Source organism: Acipenser ruthenus, chromosome 20 (assembly GCF_902713425.1).
Source record: "Acipenser ruthenus chromosome 20, fAciRut3.2 maternal haplotype, whole genome shotgun sequence".
NCBI classification, from domain to species: Eukaryota; Metazoa; Chordata; class Actinopteri; order Acipenseriformes; family Acipenseridae; genus Acipenser; species Acipenser ruthenus.
In genome coordinates this window covers 3,919,096-3,944,691 of record NC_081208.1, presented here as the reverse complement: position 1 = coordinate 3,944,691, position 25,596 = coordinate 3,919,096, and the positions used below count along the sequence as shown (strand labels likewise).

Below are 25,596 nucleotides of genomic sequence, written 5' to 3'. Positions count from 1 at the left end.
AGCAAAGGTAACCAGTTATAGGCCTGTATGTGAACTGTCGTTTTGTTATTTAAAAAGAATACATATCCACCAAGGCATGCAAGTTATTTACCTGTCCAGCGCTGAAGCTTGTTTGAAGCCAATAAAAAGAAACGAGAATGAACCCTGTCTGCAACATTTGAGACTCTTGTGAAAGAGTCTGCAGCTGCAGAGCATCTTAGAGCTGGTGAATGGTGTTGTAAAGCTGTCGCAATATAACCGTTTCTCAAACAGGACATATCGATCTGTTTTATAATATGAATTGGTCATAGCTTTAGTCTGATATAATCATTTGTGTGTAATTCTATAGTTTGTTGAATACATACAATTTTTTTTTAAATATCTAATTTTTGAACTTTTTTGTTAATTCAAAACTCATTTGTTAAAGATTTAAGTGACAATACATACATGGGAAACACCAGTGATGCAGTAACATTTAATTTCATGTACTGTTACGTGCTGTGCTGTTCAGGTTATTTTTCTGTAGTAAATTACAGATTTGTGTTTTTTGTTGCTTTCTTGTAAGATTTAAGTAAAAAAAAAAATTGGAAAATGCTACCCCGTTTTTAATTTGGTTGGAATCGGTTTCAGTTCTAACTACAATGTGTCTCTTTTTAATGAATAATTTTCTTTGAAAGGGCTTCTAGGGAACTCCATACTGCAAGGTCTTCTCTGCCTGAGTCTGACGGTGAACATCATCTACACCTCTGTGTACCTCTACCAGAGCTTGAGATGAGTGAGAGCATTCAGAAAGCCAACGCTGCTTCGATTCTCCAGCCAACATGTTCCTGGTGCTCGCTGCTAGAACCTCAACCCAATCCAGGCCCACAATGGCACCCAACGGACTCTGCAACCGCCTGCTTCTCCAAGACTCCTGGAACTCCTGGCTAGTGCAGGGGATTTTAACTTTTATTCTGTGCTATGTATTATGAGTTTGGAAGTAATTAGCATGGAGGCAACTCTTAGAAAGCTGGTGGTGCTAGGATGTGTGTTGTCTCCTGGTATTTAAAATACAAAGCAATGTGCTGCTGTTACTGTATTTGCAGTCACTAATCGGGATATAGAAATGTACAGTAAATGTCAATGGGGATCAAACTTTGGAGTATTTGTGTAGTACTTTTTGCGTGCGCAGTAAGATGGTCGTTTTTGAATGTATATTGACAGCAATTGTTTACTGCAGTCTTTAGAAATGGGTCTAGGTTATTTTCCTTTTTTTTTTTAGCAGACTAGAAAGAATGAGGACAAAAAACAAAACTTGAATAAAAAATTTGATGTTGTTTTGAATAGCATATGTGCTTGTTATGCTAGTTGGTCGCCATGTAAAGATTCATTATCTTGTGTACTTTTAATGGTGCTCCGTTTATATGTATACATTAGAGCAAATAGGCTACTGAGAGTTTTGCATTACATTGGATTACTGGTACATAATTGCAACTAGATTCCTAGTGATTATGGTGTGCTGTTAAAGGGCCATTATAATAGTGAATGTGAAAAAGATAAATAACAAAATCTGGATAATTCTCACAATGGCCAGGTAAAGTCAAAATCAAATAAATCCGGTTTGCAATTGCTCGTCGTTGCTCAGGGTTTGCTCTGTAACTTCTGCATATGAATATTATGCCTGTGCATTTCTCAAAATTAATCTGACCTGTGAAAGTTGAGCTGATCCGTAGTAAATTTGCTTAAAGCTGTTCTGTTTCCTCTTTGTCACTGCCTCAAATTCTGCAGTCGAAGTGGAATTAGCTTGATTCATCTTGTAAAAATAAATCATACCACTGCCATGTTGTTTTAATGTGCACTGGTAAAAGCGAGGCTTGTTCTGTGGGGATGCTTCGGGATTTATTCAGCTCTATCAGGTTTGAAAACAACACTGTCTCATCTTTACTCATTAAAACGGCACTCAATTATAACATAGAGACGTCCATCTCAGTCATTGTGTTTTACAATTGTTGTTTATAGGTCTTCGTTTTTTCACTTAACAGAATTCAATACTTTTCAATACTTAGGGTTTAGATTTCAGTTGCACGCTTTACAAATAAAATACGTTTTTTTTTTTTTTTTTTTTGTCATGCCGAGTCTGCCAAACAAGGCACAGAGGCATGCATCACTACTGTAATTAAGAAATGAGTCATTATTTTTGAACAAGACTATCGTGGCATGCACAGAAAAACATAGCATGCATGTCTTTGTTGTCTGCTGTAGGTAAAAGGTGTGCCTGAGGGGAGCGAACCTTGATGGATTCAACAGGAAAAGGTGCTTAATCAAGATTTATACGGCAAGTGGAATCACTCTCCTAGTACTTTCATCAGTATTCCGTCATGTTATCCTGCAGTAACACAGCACAGTTTGGATAAACAAGCTTCACAGAGGACTGTAGGCACAGCAGCCTGTCAACAAGCTGAATCGGTTAGCAGTCAGACTTGATGAGGAAACTGAATAACTCGCCTTCAAAACAAATAGAGCAAAGGACGTTGCTAGTGTACGTTGAGACAGCAGTCTCCCTCTGGCTCGCTCGCTCGCTCTCGCTCTCTCTCTCTCTTTTGTGCTGTCTCTCCCTCTCCCTCTCTCTCGCTCTCTCACTCTCTCTCTTTCGCTCGCTCGCTCTCTCTCTCTCTCAATCTCTCTCCCCCTTCTCTCTCTCTCTCTCTCTCTCTCTCTCTCTCTCTCTCTCTCTCTCTCTCTCGATTTGACTGCTATGTGCCATGTGATCTTTGGGAGATTTAAAGTGGTTTATCTAAACATTTATACACCTTATTTTTAAAGCAGCTGAGACTGAGAGCAATCTGTCCAACTGCTTTATCAACTGTACCCAGGGCTCATTTATATTATTATTTATTTTTTGTCAATAATAAACAATCACGCAGACTTGATGGCAATCTGACAAACTGGCTGCAAGGTAGCTTTCACTGCAGTCTAGATTCCTGAGGTTAACAATCATTAGGAGAAGGTGAAAGCTCACAGGTGATCTGGAATCTCGGAATACTATGTGTGTTAATGGCTGGAATATGTTTCTACTTCAATAGCAGTCGTACAGTAGAAGCAATATGCATGCTAGATGGCAGGTGGGGTCTTTAGATATGTTCAGTACAATCCGGTCCAGCAAGCTCTGTTTTTACACTGGAAGTAGATGTTGCAATGATTTGTACTGTCATTGCTCCCCAAGGCATTCCAGGTAATTGTGTGAACGCTGCACTCCATGTAGGAAGTGAAGTAATTTACAGACTAAATAGCTGTAGGGCTCTGGTACATCTACTCATGCACTAATAACACAGTCTTTGACATGCATATAACAGAATTACCCGTTAAAAGCTAAAGGGGGGGAAATATATATTTGTATATTTTGCTTTTCATCAATTATTTATTTTATGTATTTTTAATTTGGGTGCCAAATTTGGAAACTACTGCACCGTAATTAAAATAAATAGACAAACAAACATTGCTCTTTTAGTATGTGTATCTGGTGTACAGAATCTTAACTGGAGATTATAGATGATCTTTTATAAATGTAACATGAAAAGATGCAAAAGTAGACCTTATACACAGTTGGCCAGGTTTCAGTTTAGAGTGCGGAAGGGTTTTTACGTACAGTACTTTCAGCATTTTATATGTCTTGCCTCCTGATGAGGTTAGACTGCATCATAACACACAATGCACAGGACAAACATCAGGTACAGTGTTTTGCATTTGTGGAGCTTTCTATGGTTTGTGTGTCTGCGTGATTTATTTACAGTCGCTGACCTGTGTTCTGATGGTAATGTATTTATTATATTGCATATATCTGTATACTTCCTTGAAAAGTAAGGTTGACTTTTCTGATTTTTTTAAAACATGCCTCGTCTGCGTCGTCATCGTTCGTTTTATAAAGCCTTTTCAAAATGGATTTTAACCAATGTTATTCTCTCACCTTACAGCAGACAGCGTTGGTCAGTGAGTGCAGTAACATTGAATCTGTGTGTGTGTGTTTGTGTGAATTATTAAATCAAAACACCCATCGGATTTATTAATTCCAGTCATAATTGCCTAGAAATGCACCAGCTATGTAACATACACTACAAACATACAATAGTAGGAAAAAAAAAACAACTTTATTTGCATGTTGAGAGTCTAGTTCTTTTTATAACTTCTGTTCAGGAAGAAGAAAAAAATAACCACCACAAAACTTTCATCAGATTCCCGCGGTGCTTAACGGTGTACAGGAACTTCAGATCAGACCAGGTACTGCTCTTTCTCTCTCTTCCTCATACAGGAATTGGGTAGACGAGAAGAATGACCCGCTGTGCACTGTCTGAACGGCATCTCGGAGAAACCCTTCGAAACTGTTCTGCTCAGTCAAAACCTATTTTTTTTTTTTTTTTTTTTTTTTTAAGGGGAATGTAAATGCAATTTACATTTTTAGATTCAAAGGTGCTTATTTTGTGTCAGGTTAGGGCAGACGTCGTTTTAAACTGAGTTGTTCTTTTGCAGTGTTTTTGTTTATGCAAGGTTTAAAGCTGCTATAATGTCAGGACCGACCTTTTAGTGCATAAAGAACATAATCGCTGTAAGTGTGTTAAACAAGTACAATATAACGCCTACTTTGATTGATACTGGAGGTGTTCTATACAATACTGTGTATGTATATATAATGTATATGGTAGCTTATTCTTTTGGGCTCTGGTTTTTCTGACTAATTGTTTCTATATACTGTTTCTGTATAGCGGAAGAGAACACACAAATTGTTGCAGTTGTCTGTGGTTATGCTGTACCTTCTGTACATGTCTGATACCAGGTAATATTTTTGTAAATTGTTTTAAAAAAATGTGTCTATATTCTTGTATTCAGTTAAATGCTGATTTAGGTAGGAGTCTGAAAGAAGAAGATTACTTTGGGCACCAATATTAGGTCTGTAGAGATTTGTTTAAGAACTTGGAGATGGTGTGCCCAGCAATGCTAATATTGTGTACATTTTGGTTTCAACTGCAATTCTCAGTCAGCAGCTGAGTTGTATTTCAGCTGCTGTTTTTACATGGACTGTGTATTCTGCTGGAAATTTGGAATGTTAAAACACAAAATAATTGTTTTGCGAACTTGTGCACTAAATATGGTTTGTTACTCAACTCATTTTGAATATGTCGGTCATTTTAAAATTGTAACTACAAATTTTCAGTTGATGTTTATCAATGAAAAACATGCAACACAGTAACTGTTTCATTTTCTGTTTGATTTGTGCTGTGTGAAATTTACTGTGACCCTGAATGGGCTGCTGCATGTCTTCTTACAACAAACTCTTATACATACAGCGTTGATTGTTAGTTTTTTTTTTTTTTTTAATTTCTAGCTTGCTTGTCAATTTACATTTTGTCACGGTCATCTTTTACATAGAACTGCATTAAATGATTATTCTGATTGATACTGGAAACTTTTGTGATTGATACTGGATTGAGCTCTCCACAGAAGTCAGGTGCAGACAATCAGGTGAGGGGCATTGATAATGACTGGGCTAATTTACCATTCAGAGTAAAACAAGTGAAGAAACAGCTGCTGGGATTGAGGATGAGAACAGCAATCCACACAAATCCAAGCCGCTGTTTCTTCAGTCGTTTACCTTGGATTGGTAATTGGCCCAATCAACACCAATGACCCTCGCCTGTGGAGAGCTTGAACTGACAAATGGGTTCTGACTTTGTCTTAAAACGTCAAAGGTTTTCAACAATGCTGCTTCAGACAAAATGCTATCTTATTGCAGAATTGTATTGCTATTATTATTTTTTTGTACCAGACACGTTGCAGGACTTGTTAGCATGCTGTTTTTATAAGTTTGCATTTATCTTGTTCGATCTTTCTGTTAAGACAACACAAAAATACTATTAAACTACACTTAAATCAACGAATTTGATTATTATTATTATTTTTAATAACGTTTTTATTTTTTCACCCCCAGTGATAATCGAACTGTGTTTTTTCAACAGCACAGTATGTAAATGATCAACTGATCGTCAAGCTCGATGATATAAAACAAATAGTCAAGCAGGAACTGTATATACAGTGCTGTGTGTGTGTAAGAATACCAATTTGGTTATGTTCTGTTATCTAGTGAAACATCAAGATGCAGGGTTCATGACATCTTTTGTAGGCAGTTCTGGGAACTGGAAGGTAGAGCGGTGTGACAATGGTAGTGCAACAGGGCGGAGGCTGGGTGCGAACTGGTGACCCCACGCACCTCATCTCATCTCACCGGCCAGGGACTGGACAGAATCTGTAACGGCAGTGTGTGACACAACACTGCCCGTTACACTAGGAACGGGGGGGGGGGGGGGGGGGGGTCTCTATAAATGATCTTAATATCCCTAAAAGAGAGAATTGCAGTAATATTAAAGTGTAATATATAGGGTCATATTGACTGGAGTTGAGGCTTATAGTGGGGGGAAAAATGTTGCCCCAAGGGTTGACAGAGCTTGTCACTTTATTAACCCTTATGACTAGGGCAACAGGGTTAAATTGGAGGTCATTTTTTTCCTAGTGGTTTTAGCACAAATTGAAATATTTTCCTATATAACATGCATTGCATGGAGCATTGTGGTCCTTCACACTAAGCAGTGACATTGACAATGAGCAGTGGGGTTATCAAAATGGCGATGCCTCTTAAGAGTATAATATATTTCAGATTTCAAGAGTCTTTGGAATTGTTTTTTTATTTATTTTTTCCACAGAAGCTTTTGGTGAGATACTGATATTGTGCCGTTTAAAAACATCCACACAAAGACGGCACGTTTTGTCTGCTGGAAGAACAAACGTAGATCACATGAGTGTTCTGCGATAGCTGGGTTTGTGGATTATTTCCACGTCATTCCAAGAACATTAAGACTGCTTTTGAAGGGAGGGTTGTTTAAAGAAGAAAACAAGGCAAGATGGTGTTGCAGTCAAATTGGGGGGGAGGAGTCCTCGCTAATAAAGTAATTCATACATGTATGATTATTAAAATGACTCCAGATATTCTGTGGTCCATGCTATACAGAATATATTGCAACCATCCCCTCACCACATGAACACCTCATTTATATTGCTGTCTGACTTCTATTTCATAAGTAGGTAAGTATACCTAAATACAAATGTGGTCAGATACTGCATTTAATAAAATAGGCCATATATAACAAGGTGGAACAAGATGTCTGGTTTTATTATGGACCCTGTGTCATTGCCAGCCATACAGTAACTTGTGTGTTGGCCAGTTTTCCAGGGTTAATCAGAAAATAAACATGTTATATGCGTATTCAGGAAAGTAGGCTTATTTTTTGTTTTAATCAGACATGGTAATTGTGTAGTGCATGTATTCTGTAATTTCTTTAACATCACGGTGGTCCAATTATCTTATGCAGCCTTGTAATTTGCGTACCCATTTGGCAGTAATGCTCTATTTTGTTAAGCAAGGTGCGGCTCATGGTATCTTTGCCAAGATCTTGCTTCTGCTTGTCGGCCATTCCCTCTCTTACTGTTTTTGTCAATACTCCTAATTCTTGTTTTCATTAAACAGTGTAAAAACTTCTGAGAGAGATTCAGTAACAATTAATACTGAACGAGTAGAAAGTTTATACCCTGACAGTACTTGTGTTTGTACAGAGTGTGTATACCACAGCTTAATTCCTTTTAGTATTGTTTCTTTAGTCAAGTGCCTGGAATATGTGTTTAAACTCTCAATATCCCTTTGTGTTTCTTTCAAAGGGGCTGGATTATTAAGGTGACTGGTGTTAATGCAAGGTGTTCTTGTTTGTGATATTACACATAATAGGATTGTTTTCCTTTGTGTGATGTCAGGTTAAAGCATCTTTTTTATTTATTTTTTTGTTGTTTTTGCTGTATTTATTTCTTAAACGTAATCAGAAATACTGATTTCTGACACTCGCTTATATTTTCTAACAGAAATACTAGCAGCTAGCAACTCTGATTGCACCCTCTATTATCAGAAATGATTATTGTAGCTATAATTTATTCTAATTTTGGTTGGTATTTTTACTTTATTATTAATCTGCATAGCAATTTGTTATTGCCAATTCTGCATAACATGTTCCCTTTATTAATCGTGTGATGTCTAAAATGCAGAAAATACATGATAATCAAGGATAACTAAGGAGTTAAGTTTGGTGGGCAATATATCATATGTTCATTTCTAGCACTAAGGGTTTGATTTGTTCACCATATACCCCACTTGGTTAAACCAGAAGGATTTTAGAGCATTTTTTCAGCACTGGCAATTCGCCCTGGAATGCATCAACCTCCACATTCAAATCTTCAGCACTGTGGTAAATGAGTTTAATAATGCAGGCTACAGTATACGGCAGAAGTCATTTCAGGATCTATGCTTTTTGCATGTTAGCAATCCGGCCGAACAGCATTTTGCAGCAGGTTACCACAAGCGTATTATACAGAAGATTTTTTCCCATGCGTTTTGATGCCATATGTTACCTTTGTCGAACTTTTGGCATTGCATGACGAGTCTGGGGTAAAGTGAGAGTGAGGCCTGGGGTTTTCTCTCAAATGGCTGAGATATCTCAAAAACCTTTTTGGGGTTTCAAATCTCTTTCGGTTCATTATAGCCCCAGCACTACTTCTAAAGGCTGATTGTTTCAGAGCTGGCGCCTTCCTCTCTTTACAAAACCATCTGAAGGCAAATCTGGAGCTTAAAAACTATCGCTGCACCAGGGTAACAGGAAATATATACATTAGTACGCTAAAGGATAAATAGGTTGCCTTATTAGATGAACTGCGAGCCAGGAGTCATCAGAGGCTTACAAAGAGTCTGGTGCCAGGTAAAGTTTGCACTGATTTTATTTTCCAAAGGAGGAACAAAATTAATTAAAATCTAGTGAGAAACACACAAATGATGGAAAAACATATCTTAAAATCCTCATTAAATGTGTATGTAAAAACTACACCAAAGGCATGCATTTAGGGCAATAGAGGATGTCGATCTAAAAGATGTGCATTCCTCAGTTGGATAAAATAGTGTGTGTCCTTTTTAATCCCAGCCTATGCAGGTCCCTCACTAGCCTAACTGCAAAAGGTTTTATCGGTGGCCCAGAAGTTTGTGTGTTGTGGTTCGTGGTATGCTGAATAATGTAAAGCCTGCTGTTATTCCCACTAGATCATCTTTTTAGTATTCTTGGCTCTCCACTCAAATCTCCAATGTTGATGTTTTTAGCTTGGAAAAAGCCCACAGAATTAACCTAGTGATATTTTACACTACAGTAAAACTTTGGTTATCCGAACCCAGATTATCCAAGCACCTCTTATCTGAACAGCCCCTTGTTAACCTGTCATGTTGTGTGCTGTGCTCTTCTGCCCTGTTTGCAGAGTCAGCCTTCCTGGTATTTGCAGAACAGTGCAGTGCTGTAGGGTACATATTTAGAGCTAAAGGGGTGAATTCTATCTTTTTAGAAGGTTTCTTGATTGGGAACATCATGTACAAAATGTCACTGTCATAATTCGATTATCAGAAGAATTCGATTAGTTCTTTATTATAAAGAAGTTTTGTTCTTTATTATAAAGTTGAGTGATATTTCCATCTCCTAGGTTATCCTTGCAGGCACTAAATCACTGACTGTATACTTACCTTGACTAGCGTAACTACAGGTAGATGACTTCAAATGCATATGTGGTTATCGTCTAGTGATTGCTATAAGATGCTAACAATAACAAAAATGCAAATCTCTCCCTTTTTGTAAGATAATGTGCACTGGGAGCGATCTATTATTGTTTACATTAAATAAAAATGTTTCAGGGTGTATTTCATGCAGCTGATGTCAAAACCGCTCAAATAGTCCCAAGACAATTAACATTGCAACTTGCAAACAATTGAGGTTTGTCGATCGATTTGCTTGGGAATATTTACAGTAATCCATGAAAAACCACCTCTGTTCTGACAACACCAGCAACGCTTGATGATTCATTCTAGTATTTTCTCAGGTGTTTTGGAAAACCAGTATATGATTTTAATTTGAATAGATAAAAAAATAAATGGTGTTTCGTTCCGGGAACGAATCTCACTGGTGCAGTGTATTCCTTATTTGTAGGCTTCTGTTAATTTCTATGTCAGTTAGTCCGGGGAGACATTCTGTCTCCTGCGACTAGGTGATGATTATCTGCCTTCGTACAGAGCCAAGGTTGGCTTGCCTCGCTGTATGTGGGCGGTGATTCGAAACCTGCTAATGCTGTTCTATTCGTTTTTGCTGATCTGCTCTCGGCTTCGACAGTATCGGCTTTCATTTTAGTATCCTTGATGTTAGTTAGAGTAAGGGTCTGGAAGTTGATGTCGCAGACTGAAGATGAAGGAAACTAACTTTTGCAGCAATGAATACGTTTTAAGGGCTGCATTTGGTGTAAATTCAGAACATTCAGAAGAATGTTGAAAGTGATGTATTATGCACTTATTTATTGTGCCCCAAGAGCCAGAATTACATCTGTAGAATATAAATGCATATACACCCCACACGAGGCTTGTAGCTTCCTGCCCGGCAGTGAAACAGAAGCTGAGGTTTAACCCTTTTGTTCTCACTAATAGTAGCGCGTTGCCAAGGTTCTATCCTTTACATTCTGAAGTTGATGGAAGACGATGGTTGGTAAAGTTATATACAAGAATTGAATGAAAAGACACAGCAAAGTGCTTAAGTCTCTACTTGTGTGTGATTTTTGTTCAGCAATTTCATTTTGGAAAAATCTGAAAGGGGGGGGGTCACCTTAAAACAGAAGAGATTTTTTGGTAGAAGCACAAGATTTTATTGAACCATTGACACCACAGATAAATCCATTTTAAACCAGGTCACAGTTTTAAATTCAGATGTGAAGAACCGCAAGGCTAGACGCAGAATTTAAAAATATGTCAGCCTTACTTAAACAATTAGAATGATTCATATTTGAAAGCATGTTTTTGTTTTGTTTGTTTGTTTGTTTGTTATGTCTGGATATTTGATGTTAAGACCAGCTTGTGTATCTAATTGGCAGCTTAGTCAGGCTCACAGTACTCGGATATTCAACTTGAATATATTATATATATATATATATATACACACCAGCTCAGCTCAGACTAGGTCTGCTCTGAGAACTAACTGACACTGGAATTGCAACAGGATAACAGGGCCAAACAAATACATTGGAACTGTATCTGATCTAAAACGCATTTGTAGTATATTCTGTTTATTTTTCATATGGGACAACATGCTGTATAAAGTGTCCTTTCAAGTTGTCAGGCTCTGTAGTTAGGAATCTGTACGGTGTGGTTTTGTAAATTAACTATCTTTGATGAGAGAAAAAAACGTATTTTATATAGATAAGAAATGCTTGCTATGTTTCCTGTTGGGGTTGACGTGTAATATAATGCGATATATTATGATTTTACATCCACCTGTCACCCAAACTGTTTTTGTTTGCTAAACATTAAGTTGCAGTATGAGGGTTCACAATATTATACTTAACAAGAGATTGTAGAAAGAAGTGTACCCACGTCAGATGTATATCATAGCTGTGAGTTTTACTGCTGATCTTTAAACGTGTCATTACTGGTAATACAATTAGAAAAATACTGCTTTTTGGTTATATTGTTTGAAGATATGTTTTCAAATTATATATATATATATATATATATATATATATATATATATATATATATATATATATATATATATATATATATATAATGAGGGATGGAACAAATACACCGGTTCTGAATAATTTTCCTTGTAAGGTCTCCCTGAACCTACACATTTCAATTGAAAGCCGGTTAAACTTTTAAATCACACAATTAGGTTGTTATGTGTATAATCTCCAAAATGCTTTCAATTAAAAACAAATTGTCGCCTTTTAATCTGTAAACCATGGTTTTAAAAAAACCCTCTTGTTACAATACTTCGATCTATTAATATTGAGGTTCAAAGGTTTTAAATTTGAGATGAGGCAAAGCATACATGATGATAACTGGCCATTTGAAAGCCGACAATTGCCTTTGAGTCAAAAGCACTGTGCAGAACTTAATTACATCATTTAAGAGCGTCACCATGTTCAAATCAAATGTCGTTTTTTTTTGTTTGTTTGTTTTTTTAAAAATAAATCAAGAAAGCACTCGTTTCTTTTTGTCATTTTAGCATCCAGGGTAGTTGCTTCGCTAATTTAAAAAGGCGCATTTGTGTACCTGGCTTAGTTTAGTATGGTGATTTATCTGTTATGATTCTCGCTCGGTTTTGTTTTGGATTCCAGTTTAGACACTAATACACAGATTGGATTTGAAGCTTAGAATAGGATTGAGCAATACTTAAATGTAATGTCAGGGCTGGAAGAAACCTGTGCTGTCAAACATTTAATTACACGTCGGCTTAATGCTATCATTAATCTCTTCTGATTAATGATAGCATTCTCTTGGAACCGCAATTAAAGAAAGAAAAAAGTAACTTGTTTTTACATTTTTGTTCTGTTATCTAATGGGGAACTGTTGTTGTATTGTTACCACGTTTTAGGGGTGACCCCTAAAATATGTCTTTGCCTGTTTCATAACGGGCGTAATGAAAATCAAATGCATCCAGATGCGTTTTAACGGGCGTATTTTTCCATAAATTATTTTTCATATTTTATCTTGTTTTAAAAAAAATGCCTTACCTGTGAGAATTGTAAAACAAGGCTGTATGAAACCACATGTGGACCGCATCACTTAAATGCTGTTTATGAGTAAAACAATTAACCATTGTGTTTGTTTTTGCTATGGGATAGACGTTCTGCACCTATAATTGCCATGTTGCAGGCGAAAATCCGTTCAATGCGCTTCCAGGAGCGTTGGTCTTTTGCGCACGTTATATTTGTAGAAAAGGTGGGACACACGTTAACATAACAGACATTACGTTTTGTTCTGCACATTTAGAAAATAAACACGCAAAAAAAAGTTATTTTGCGCAAACAACCCATTTAAAAATGATTCTGACCCAATACAGAATGCTTCACATCTAAACTGCGAAAAGGCGCGACACCATTTTGGGTCGACCTGTCTGGGATTTCTTATTGGCTGATTTGGTCGATAGGGATTAAGAAAATGGTTTATTACATATTATTTTCATAAATGTTGTGCGTAACAGCTGTTGCATTACTGTAGCGTGTTGTTGTAACCAATTGCATTCGTTCTTGTCTTTTTCTATTACTGATATTACATCATATTGATGCATTTTTAAATGATTCCAAATTGGGTATTCGTATTCTATCTATCTATATCTCATATTGTGTTTTATCAGTCTTGCTGCGCTTTATTAATCTGAATAAAAATATAATCATTGCTATATGGATATTATCATTTACGAATCAATTAGAAGGCATGGTATGGTAAACCAACATGAAATGAACTTGCTTGACAAATCTCAGAAGTGCCGTTGCGCCCAGAAAACAACCTACAAAAATACATTAAAACATCTGCCCCATCTGGCGAGGGGTTTATTTTTACACGCATGAATAAGGAGAGATTCATTGACATTATTTTGGTTTCCAAAATAGGAAGGTTGCAAAACGAAAACTTCTACTGTGTATTTGGGTAGAGCTGCAATTATCGAGCAGGTGCAGTCGCGCCTTCAACAGACCTGAGAAACATTGTAAATACATGTGAGAAAAAAATAGAGTGCACGGTGTCTGTTATCTCGGTTTGATTAATTATTGCCAGTACAAAATAAAATAGGGTTGCACGTTACTGTATAAACATTACACTGCAATTTATATTTTAGCATTTGAGAACTATGGTTAGCAAAAACCTTTTTCTTTTGTTACAAACGTTTTACTAACTTGATAACATTCATTTAAAAATTCAATTGATGCGTATGATGAATACGTTTTGTGACTAAGTAGCTATTACCATTTAAAATATTGAGTACTTTGATATATGTTTCAATATTAACTAAATCAAGTTAATAATCAAACTGATAAATCTTGGTACATACCGGTAACTGATTGATGTATTAAAATGTTTGGATATACAGTACCGCTATTTTATAGTGGCTCGTTTTTGCAAGTTGTATTTGGTTGTACAGAGAAGTGGCGTAAAAACTAACTTATGCAAGGCTCTCGTTTCCTATATTGTGCGCATTCGTCTTTTTTGTGCATGACGGTTCAGCGTGAGAGGTAACGGCTGGACGTTTTAGTTACGCGTAGTGCACGTTGCACTGGTTTTACTCGGTGATTCTTGATCAGGTATTTATGAATGGGAATAAGAGACATGCACTTCTTTCTTGTTTGACCAAGAAAAATAACTGCATTTCTAAAATGTTCAATTATACAACGGTACCTCATTTTAAACGTTTGATAAAAATTCTGTTTTTAGTTTTTGCAATTTATTTTATTTACTAAAATTTAAAGTGTTTTCAAAAAAATATATATTTTCACTCAGTGCATATTCTATGTGATTTTCCATCTTTCACAATATTTATTCAAATGAATAAAGAAAGGACACTTTAGGTTTATTTATAATGTTACAGGTTTAAACGTCTGACATGTTTTTAATTTGACATCAGTGGGCCGCAGTGCTTAATGCAGCTGAACAGGTGGGCCTCACGGAAAAAAAAAAGTTTGGGAACCCGTGCCTACGTCACTGAGAAAATAGCGCGTGCAGTAAGTTTTAAGACAGACGTTTTATGCGGTGCTTCATGGTTATTTTAAACTACATCGAAATGCATAAATAGAATCATTGGTTAACGGAATCAAGCGCATAGTAAATCACAATTGAAATGATCACAGTTGAAATCGATATACAAGCACGATAATAATATAATAATATTAATACCTGTTATTTAACATATCAAATAATTTGGGTCTTGTTAGCTACTATTGAGTAAGCTGATCCTTCAGTTTTAAGATGCAGGATTGTTTTACACTTGATGAATCATTTTCAGCAGCGGTGTGGAGTAGTGTTTAGGGCTCTGGACTCTTGACCCGAGGGTCGTGGGTTCAATCCCTGGTAAGGGACACTGCTGCTGTACCCTTGAGCAAGGTACTTTACCTAGATTGCTGCAGTAAAAACCCAACTGTATAAATGGGTAATTGTATGTAAAAAAATAATGTGATATCTTGTAACAATTGTAAGTCGCCCTGGATAAGGGCGTCTGCTAAGAAATAAAAATAATAATAATTTTGAAGTGAGTAAGTCTTAGTCTTGGGGTTGAAAGCATGGTATTTTTGCACATGTTCTCCCGTCATCTTCAGTCAGATTCTCATTTGTATCTTTTAGAGCGGTTTCTTTTTAAAGTAAGGTGATTTGTACTGTCAAGAAACTCTTTTTGGATAATATTGCAAGGTGAATTTCTTGAGTTTGAAAGCGCAGAAACGTGGGTGACGGATTATATCAATTTGTTGCACTTCTAATTAATAAACCCAAACAAAACTACCGTCCCTGACCTCCAGATAACACTAAACAAAATTGTTACTAGTTGTCGTGACCCGGTGAAAGAGAACTAGACAGAAACAAAAAAAAAACTACCTTCAGCCTATGGGACTAAGGTGGGAGGGGTTGAGCTGTCTGCTGTCTGTAACAGTTGTATTTAAGCGAGGAGTGGAGGTAAAATTACAGGACATACAGGTAGCAAGCGCTGTCTTGAGCTTCTGCGAAGTTTAATTTTTTTTATAACTTCAGATTTTGGGCGCTTCTTTTGAGGCAATAAAACAAATCGCAATGGAAACGTCTCAGGACGAGAAATTTAGCAGCCGGCACCCCGAAATCGTGAACTGCAGTAAGGACACTGCCAGCAGGAATCCCCAGGACCGAGCAGAGGAGGAGGAGGAGGAGGAGGAAGAGGGGGGCTCCGGAAGACTGGACCTCAATCAGAAGCCACCCTACTCGTACGTAGCGCTGATCGCTATGGCTGTCAGGGAGAGCCCAGAGAAAAAACTCACCCTCAACGGGATATATCAGTTCATCATAAACAGATTTCCATATTACGAGAAAAACAAGAAGGGCTGGCAGAACAGCATCAGACACAACCTGAGCCTCAACGAGTGCTTCGTTAAGGTTCCCAGAGAAGGCGGCGGAGAGAGGAAAGGTAACTTCTGGACCCTCGACTCTGCCTTTGACGATATGTTCGATAAAGGGAATTACCGGAGACGCAGGCGAGTAAAAAGACCATACCGACCCCCATCAGCTCCATACGGGAAACCCTGCTTGAATTATTCCGATCCGTACTACCTGCATCCTAACTCCAAGTACTTGCAGACTTCTTTTGTCAGTAACTCTTGGTCGGTGGGACAGTCTAGCCCGTTTGGGCAAGCGACCACGTCGTTGAGTTACCAGCAGTGCCAAGCCAGCAGCGGCAATGCCAGCCCCGTATCTATGAACGGATATGCCAGCCCCGTATCTATGAACGGATATGCCAGCCCCCTTCACCAATCCTATAACCCCTATCACCGACACTTGGTTTCTGCGATGGGAAATCACTATCCCGGTATGACCCAGCAAATCAGCCCGGGGGGGACGTCAGCGACTGCCAGTACCTACCAGTTACCTGGTGCCAGACAACCTGAAATGCCTGTTGTGCATTATTATTGGGATTAGGAGGAAAGCGTTGAACTGTGATTAACCGAAAGGACAGGTGCTGTTCGGTATTAATACAGACTGTGGTAACGTGTCAAACAAAATCATCTGTGTTAACGTTATTTTAAAAGAAATTTAAACACTGTCGTTTGTTTTATTTTAAAAGACTGGATAATCTTGGAGTAACCCGGCCCTGGATCCGCCGAGTTTATTTTTTCTAGTGTTGATTGACTTGTTGTCCAGATTTGAATTGCATTGAATCGTTTTTTTTTTTACTATGTTGAACATGTTCATTTTAATGTTTAAGATCACAATTGTTTTTTGCTTGACTTGAATGTACAAAAAAACTGTTTTCAGCCGTTTCAACAAAAATAAAATCGTTACATGTAAATGCATTTTCGCATTGAAGGTTAACTTAAATTTATGTGCATAGCACTTATTTTTATATTAAGGTATTTCTGTTTTAATAAATGCTTGTTAAGACAACTTCTGTGACTTGTGTAATTGAGGGTTAGCCCTCCTTGTTTTTGGAAAAAAATATTTTTGTTGGGTTACTGAACTAATACTTTAGTTTGAAAAATAAAATAAAAAGAGAAATAAGACATTTGGTAATTTATTAACAAATAAAACTTAACATATTGGACAACTAAATTTGAAGACAAAAGCTGTCAAATATTTTATACATTTTCTTTTAGTATTGCTACATAGTTTACAATTTAGTGTTTGAGTAATTATATATATATATATATATATATATTATAATGGCATGTAAGGCAATCAATCGATCAATTACACATGCTTTAAATTTTTTATTTGTAGCAACTTCTATACTCTTAAGATTTAACTACATTTTATATTAGTTTTAAATACTTTTCCCAGTTTTTGAAAAAGTTGTTAAATGCATTAAAAATATTCAGTAGCTTATTTGTTCTACCTGTAGAACATAATATGACTTAAAACAGTTCTTATTGAAAACAAGCACAAATAAACAGTTATTTCTCGAAATGTCCCATGTTTGACTGGCATGTAAAACACGTCGCTGTTTACCGACCTGCTCACTAATAGCATAGCAATAACCACAACCAGGTTTAATTTTTGATTGCGAACTTACATTCAAATATAATGTATTAACTGATTAACGGTATTCTAAAGAGTGACACATGTAATGCATCAACGTTTATAAAAGAAATAGAGACGGAAACTAAACCGGAAGGTTCGACATTACAAATTAATAAGGCAGAATATTTCACAAAAGCATCGCTTAACATTAAAAGATACCTTGTGGGCGATATAATGTGTGTTATTTTAATAAGCCAAAGGTTATTGTAAGCCCACATATTTCAAAAACGCACAGGCGCAGCATTTCCAAGCTATTTTCCTATGTGTGTCTTTGGTTGCTTACTTCTGAAAAGGGTGTTGTAACGTAGTTTACTGTTTGCACCAGAGCAAAGTTTTTGTTTTGTCTGTAAAGTGGTAGAAAAACTAATGTTAGTTCAAGTAAAGAAAAAAAATTAAACTGCTGTATCTTAATTACTGTAACACTTATTTTCTACTTAAAGAAAAATGGGGGTACATTACATTCAAACAGGACACCATTTGACACAGTTTGTCTAAGTCCAGACGTACTTGTAGGCCATGTGACGCATCTTTCTATTGCTTGGGCTCTGGGCATTGATACTGAAAAAAAGAAACACATTAAGAGTCGGCAGCTTCCTATGTTTTGTTTATTTATCTACTAGTTTCTGTGAGGGTATCGCAGAGAATCACACAATAAACCATTCAATAAATCATAAACAAAAAAAAAGATTCAACATGTAATGTTATCTTACTCAGTAGTCCTGTTTTTAAAGTTTGAACAAGATCTAATAAGACATGCACGTCAAAACATAAGCAATACGTGATCGTAATAATGTGTAAACCTTTCCCATTCGACTACTCGAGACCATATTTTATTTAACACCGTGTAATCAAATAATCTACAAAATGATATCGCAAAAGTCTGCCGGAAGCCATTATAGTATAGCTTTTGAAATATCACATTTTATCAATATGCCAAAGGTAACATTATCCAGCAGGTTTCATTCGATGTTCTGAAGCAAAATCAATTAATTCTATAGGGTGATGCAAAACTTTGGCCATAGCTATGCATGCAGCAGCAGGAGGTTATTTGTGTGTCACTGGCAAACTCCACTGTAAGGAAGAACAAAATAATAAAATCAATGCATTCATGTCAGAGTTACAGCCTGTATTTTTAAAGATGTTTGCTATCTTGCTTCCTGTATTGTTTTCCATAATAGACTCAGACCCTATAGGCCTATAATTTGAGAAAATGGTTTGCAATCTGCTTTTATTTTATTGATTTATTTAAAATGTTATTTGTTAGAAAAGCCCTATCATCTGGTTTCCAAGGGTGTCCCAGGAGGAGGCCAGAGCGAGTTACAGTTACATACCAGCATACAGCGAGCACACAACCTGGATGCTGTGGGTAGTTTAGTCCAGTCTGAAGGGGCAGAAAAAGCAAAGGCCATAGTACTTCTCACTGTTGGGATTGTGAAATATTTACTCTCACCAACATTTAAGGAATAAACACAATTAAACTCCTGGAACAGACTATTTAGATAGACAGGGCAGTTTATTATTTGCCCCTTTTGTTTCCAGTGAAAACTCCTTCTCCGCACACACATTTGTTAACGCTATTACGTGACCCCGGAATTCTCCTTTCAAGATTACTTATAATTGTAAATACGTTTGATTTTCAGCTAACAAAACAACATTAAGATTATCAAGGTGCCGGTATCACAATATCAATCGGATTTCCCAGCCCGCTCAATACAGAACTGTCTGGAATAAAAGCAGGTCGAAGGGTTATAGCTCTGGACCAAGTTTGGCATCACCCTGGAATTAAATGTTGCTTCATAAAGTCGAATGAAAGCTACGGAATAACGTTACCTTAACATATTGAATTAAACACCGGTATTCCATATACTTAACGACAAAAATGTCAAAAATTGAAAAAGTGTGATATTTCGAAATCTAACATGAAATACTGTACTACTATTATGGCTTCCAGTAGACTTTTGTGATATCATTTTGTAGTTTCTTGGATTACATTAGTTTAATAAAATATATATTATTATTATTATTATTATTATTATTATTATTATTATTATTATTATTATTATTATTATTATTTATGGTCTCAATCCTAAAAATTGTAGGTGTGCAAAACGTTTGGCCAGAGCGGTGTGTTTAAAATTTAAAGTACTGCAATGTGTGTGTGTTACAGCTTTTAAAAAAGTGTTATTGCAGCGTGTTGTTCAAATAGTAGACTGGGTATATTGAAAATAAGCGTTATGAATGAACACTACTGTAACAAATACCAGCTCTACTTCGACTTCCACAGCAATACAGGCAGTGTTGTGTCAACGTGTGTTTATACTGCAGAATAGTGAAGAACTCAACGTTTTATCCGTCCCTTTGAAGTAATATAAAATTTCACAGTGACATAAATATGTACAGAAAAGGAAACTCGTTTTTTTAGTTGTATTTGTTTATGTATTGATATTCTCCAAATCGTTTTAAGGTACACATTTTGCCATCTGCATAATCCGACTTTATCCGTCAACGTCCCTGTATATCGCATCGCTAAATATCTAAATTATGTTCATTATTATTATTATTATTTATTTATTAGCAGACGCCCTTCTTCTTCTTCTTCTTCTTTTATAATTATTAATTTATTGACGCATTAATAAAATATTAAAAACGTTTTACACAAGGAGTCTTTTGTGAAACGAATGGTTTATATCAGTATTGGTTATTTTTTGCAGACATCCAACGTTTTTAATAAAGTAATTGCATTTTACTTTAAAATGCCAGCGGCATGCACATCCATACAGTGTTTTTCTTATGATTTTTAGTTCGTGATATAACTGAGTTTGATGATCCTTCCCTTAGTGATTCTTGCATCCCAATAGAAATCGCAATAGTGAGTGTTAAAATTAACACAAGGTGCCTTTTTCTAGGGATAAAACCCTGTGTTAAATTATTAATTTATGTTCTTGAACCCAAATAGTATTTTTTTTTAAAACACAAGCTGTATTGTTCTTCGAACAAACTCTAAAAATATAAACCAAATTGTAGGGGTTAATAAAACCGGGGTGTAGCAGTATTTTATTAAGTTACTGTAGTTCAACACGTTTTCCTGTCCAAAATTACTTTTACAGCCTTTAATAAATATACATTCTCCGTCTCCTGTATTCATTTAAAAATCATGATTTTAAAACAACAGAAAACAAATATATTGAATGGATTCATTTAAAAAAATAAATACTTGTATTTTTTGAAATAACAAAAACGATTTTCTAATTCAACAAAACGTTGATATAAATAAAACTTCATATTTTGAAAAGAAATGCTTGTTTTGAGAAGTGCCGTTCTTTGTATAGCATTAGGCCTATGGATTTGTTTTTATTCTCGATGAACAATGTCTCGAGGTTTCTGTGAGGTGTAATTAGATTGCTTACAGTAACACACGCTGTGAACTCACACATACCTTCTACAAGCATCTCGGGTTCTACCGCCAGTGCATTGCTGGCTTGGAACTGTCTGAAGCGAATACCTCTAAATTGACGAGGAGCGCCTCCACGCGGCGACTGCGGTATCATGCACGTCTTAAAAAAAACAAACAAAAAAAACGTGTTAAATTATTATTGGTTCAGTTGTGATATTAAATAAAAAAAAATCTGGTTTTACGTTTACAAGTGCAATGCGCCTATACACCGGTTTACCGCACAATATGATTACTGTGATACATCGTTTGGAGTACGTCCTGGTTACAATGCTGTTAGATTGTGTTATGTACATGTAATACCTTATGAAGGCAATAATTCGTCCATGCAAAATTACATGTACAACGTGTTTTATTTTTATTTGTATTTGGTTTCAGCCAACATCATTTATATATATATATATATATATATATATATATATATATATATAGAGAGAGAGAGAGAGAGAGAGAGAGAGAGAGAGCACGTGTCAATATAGGGTTGAATTGTTATGGTACAAGTACAGTGTTGAATTTATTCTGAATTCATCGTCAGGCAAGTGCTGTGTTATGCTTGAAGTTTTCTGCGACGCAGTGACCTCTAGTGGTTAAAATGGTATTCAGCAACTAATCCTATACAACTGCTTTACATTCTACGGTTCTAGTTGGTGCAAATAATTGTACAAGCAAATGTCCGTGGATATGTTTACATATGTAAAGCCCCATTTATTCATATTATTTTTTAAATACTATTATTCACAGGTTTTATTAATACATAATTAGTATGATGGAAGGTAGATGGCCTTTGTATAGGGCTGCAATGCGTTTAGTGGCATGCAAATGCTTTATGAATAGATATCTATGGTTTGAAAAAACACAATTCAGTTATATTTTGTTTTTTTACCAAATACAGCAGTCATCATTAGTCAATTTAAAGGTGGTTTTATTTTGTATACAAGAGAAACCAGACAGGATTGAAAACGTATTATTATTATTATTATTATTATTATTATTATTATTATTATTATTATTAATCAATCAATTAATTAATTAATTAATTAATTACAATGGTAAAATGGTCTCTCCTGAAAATGTGCTTGAAATATCAATCAGTGTAATAAACGGTATAATAGACACTTTCTTTTCTCGAAATGTGTCCTGTGAAGTTTGTAGTACATTTGTAGATACCAAAACAGATAACTAGTGGTAACACAGTTTTTAACAAAGATATACCTATTATTATGTATTTATCACGTGGCTGCAGATTTGTTTTAAGATGTAAGCGTAGGCTATGTGGGGCCCCACAGGCAGTGAGCTTATAATGTTGTGGCTGGACAAATTCACCCAAGTCAAAGTGAAAATAAAGTCTGGGGAACCAGCTAAATAAAGCAGAGTGTTCTGGTAACTCCTGTATTGTCAATTAGGAATGAATGATATGCTACCTATGAGCTATAATAAGCTGTGGTGATTTTTCTGTGGCATCTTTTGTACAAATAACACCCTATAGATTTTTCTTTTAATGACAGAACATAAACCGTTTACTTAGCTTAATAAATGTATTCTTGTGCAATGGATCTGACTTGTGTGTTCATACAGCATATAATCAGCCAACGTGGTTATTATGCCGCAGACAGGTAACATCGGTTAACACGACAGCAGACCTAACATAAACATACAAATACTACGGGGAAAGCAGCCTGAGTTTGATTGCTAACAGTTTCTCACACGTATAGACCTTGTTCTTCCACGGCACGCCGTTAACGACGTGCAGGTGTAGCGTTCAAAGAGCTCTATTACAGCGTGCGGCTTTTCTTTGTGTGCTCATGACAGACACTTGCTACAGATGCTTCACGAAAAAAAAAAAGAGCAAATATATTTGTTGAAGACGAAGCTTTATTAACAGCTGCAATATCTCTCAATAATGTTCTATTTTTACACTTTTGTCTAGTCCGCTGTTATCTGTTTATTATATTCCTCCATTTTATTTAGTAACTGCTTTACTGAAGCTCTGATATGTATAATAAACATTCTACATGGGAACACCAGTATCTAAACCCATTTTTTTGCATTAACATTAGTAAATAGATTTGTTCCCCCATTCTCTAGCCCTGTTTGTGAATGTCGACCTGTGACATAACCGGCAACAGCTTGGGGGCGCTGTCGAGCCCTCAACACCGTAAACTGCACTTCCGCCTTTTGAGGTTGCTTTATTTTCATTCATTTCAATACGTTGTTGTGATTGTGCACGCTGTTATCCTACACGGAGACACCACAAACATCAAAGAGAAGGTTGCAAATAATATACGCGAGTCGTCCGGAGACGAGGCAGTGGCTGTGCTGTGAAATCTGCAACCCTTCCTTTTGCGAGCTCATCACCAGCTGCAGCTGCAACCGTTATTGGACGTGTAGTACGGCAAAACAAACTAATACGGTACGAATGAACACACCTTGCGCTCTGGTCATATCACACAGGCACCGGTTCACTTTGTGATGATCGCTGCATCGAATCGGAGCATTTGGTTTACTAGTCTGGTTTTTTAAAATAAACACATCGCTGCTGTTTTTCTCCTTTGTGCGGTTTGACAGATGCATATTTCAAACGGGTTACTGTGATTTTCCGTTGTATTGTTTGTATATATGTTATATAATATACTGTATACATATATCTGACCAGCACATGATTGAAAAAAAAAATGCTAGTAAGACAACGCAGCTAAAACATTGCCGCATGCTAGTACTGTAAGGATTCTAAATAATGTATTACAAATAAATGACTGCATTGCATTTTTTGGAATGCAGTCTATTCTAAACGTTCCTATAACCACAGTGCATTTGTTCTGTTCTTGCATTTAATTATCTTTTATATATGTTATTAATGATAGCGTGTTTGTCTATACAGATGAAGGTGCTTCGGTCATAGTATCGATTTTGCTTAGAAGGGCTGAAATTATGCACAGAACTTGCAACAGGACTCCTTTTAACACAACTCAGTAAGTACTGTTGATTTGTATCTTTTCAGGATAAAAAAAGACTGTACCGTGCCTCATCATTATACACACCTGCCTAGTGTTTACAAGAGATTATAAATACATTTTAATATTTATATCCACACTGTAATGTTTATTTTGATAAGGCATGTTTTGTTTGTGCTTTTAAAGTGGTTAAAATAAACCCTTAAATGTGTCTGTGTGCTTTGTAAATAAAGCGTTTGTACCGTACTTGCCTAGAAAGCAGTAATGTATTTGTATTATATTGTCAATATTAGCTCCACCCTGAGTAGGACTAAAGTACCTTAGCAACACACTTACAGTTCACAGATACAGTATATATACGGCTAATTTAAATACCCGCACCCCTTTTGTGTTTACTATACCCCTAGCGGGAGTGGAGTTGTAAAGTTTCGGTGTACATGTTTTGACACTTCCTAGCTTGCGTGCATCAAGTCAAATTGATGAGATCAGATCAAGCATGCTGGAGAGCGGCAGGGTGTCAATAACACCGGACGTTTTTGTTAAAAAGGATAAGATTAAAGTTTTTGATTGTATAAAAAAAAAAAAAACAGTACTGAACCGCAGTGCTTGCGACATGTAAACATTCGAGTTGGCGATTGCATTTGTGTGTGTGTAGAGAGATAGTTTAGTTTGGTTTATTTTCTACACAGTTTTAGTTTGGTTTGACACAGTCGTTGCGGTCAGTTTTGCACATTTGGTGCTATTGACCTTGTATTTATTGGTGCTGTGCGGGTTAACATGTGACCGAGCAAAGACACAACATGCACGCCATTCCGAATGGGGCTCACACTTTGTTCCTCTTTAAACTTAGCGATGCATTGTTAAACTGTCCTTGCAAGGGGAAGTTACAATGTGATTTTCAGAGCTTGCTGTTTAGAAGTGCTGATTCAAAATACCATCTCAGCGAAAGATCATTCATAAAACTATAAAAATGTCCCCTAAATTAATCGCGGCTCCCTTTTTTACTTTTATGCCTCCCAACATTTATTTCAAAGTCCACAAAAAGTTGCACTTCCTCATCATTGGTTAGGGTACTGTGTGCTTTTTTAAATGTTATTTTTTAAGCAGTTATTCATATATAAATATGTTTGTTTGCTCTATTAATGTATAGAAGTAGGCTCCTACTATTTGATATTATTAAGTAATGACTGTTAGAATGATGCACACTCTTAGTGGTTATTTATAAAAATAAAATAAAAAACACCACACTTCAGAAATGCAACATTAGATAGTTAGCAAGCCAGAATTGTAATAATAATAATCATCTTAGCAGAAACAGCAGCAGTGAATGATAGCCAGTGAAGTATTCTTAAACTCTATACTCCAGGAACATGGATGGACAATAGGTTCTGCAATTTGAACAAATATGGACATGGCATTTTTGATATTGAATAGATTTCAAGCAGTGTTTATGTTGCGTGATGTTTGTGCCTCTGCCCTGGTACATTTACTTGAGAAATATTTTTCCCGGCACTGCTTTGTAATCGCTTTTGATTACAGAAAAA

General features: G+C 36.2%; 3 protein-coding genes across 5 annotated transcripts in view; all 3 read left to right on the top strand.

Annotated features, from left to right (window-relative positions):
• The window catches only part of LOC117425558 (transmembrane protein 201-like), a 41,119-nt gene extending 35,235 nt beyond the window's left edge, over positions 1–5,884 (top strand). Inside the window, exon 11 of the mRNA XM_034042553.3 lies at positions 657–5,884. Coding sequence (XP_033898444.1) covers positions 657–754 — 98 coding nt within the window. The 3' untranslated portion in view covers positions 755–5,884. The remainder of the gene's footprint in view (positions 1–656) is intronic.
• Positions 5,885–14,488: 8,604 nt separating this feature from the next.
• LOC117425485 (forkhead box protein L2-like) lies at positions 14,489–17,017 on the top strand. The gene has a single exon (XM_034042445.3). The coding sequence runs from the start codon at positions 15,677–15,679 to the stop codon at positions 16,550–16,552; it is 876 nt and encodes a 291-aa protein (XP_033898336.3). The 5' UTR covers positions 14,489–15,676; the 3' UTR covers positions 16,553–17,017.
• Positions 17,018–23,272: 6,255 nt separating this feature from the next.
• The window catches only part of LOC117425425 (phosphatidylinositol 4,5-bisphosphate 3-kinase catalytic subunit delta isoform-like), a 51,237-nt gene continuing 48,913 nt past the window's right edge, over positions 23,273–25,596 (top strand). For all 3 annotated transcript variants that reach the window (XM_058993196.1, XM_058993198.1, XM_058993197.1), the window contains exons 1-2: positions 23,273–23,511; positions 23,980–24,070. The gene's annotated coding sequence lies outside the window, so the exon portion shown is untranslated. The remainder of the gene's footprint in view (positions 23,512–23,979; positions 24,071–25,596) is intronic.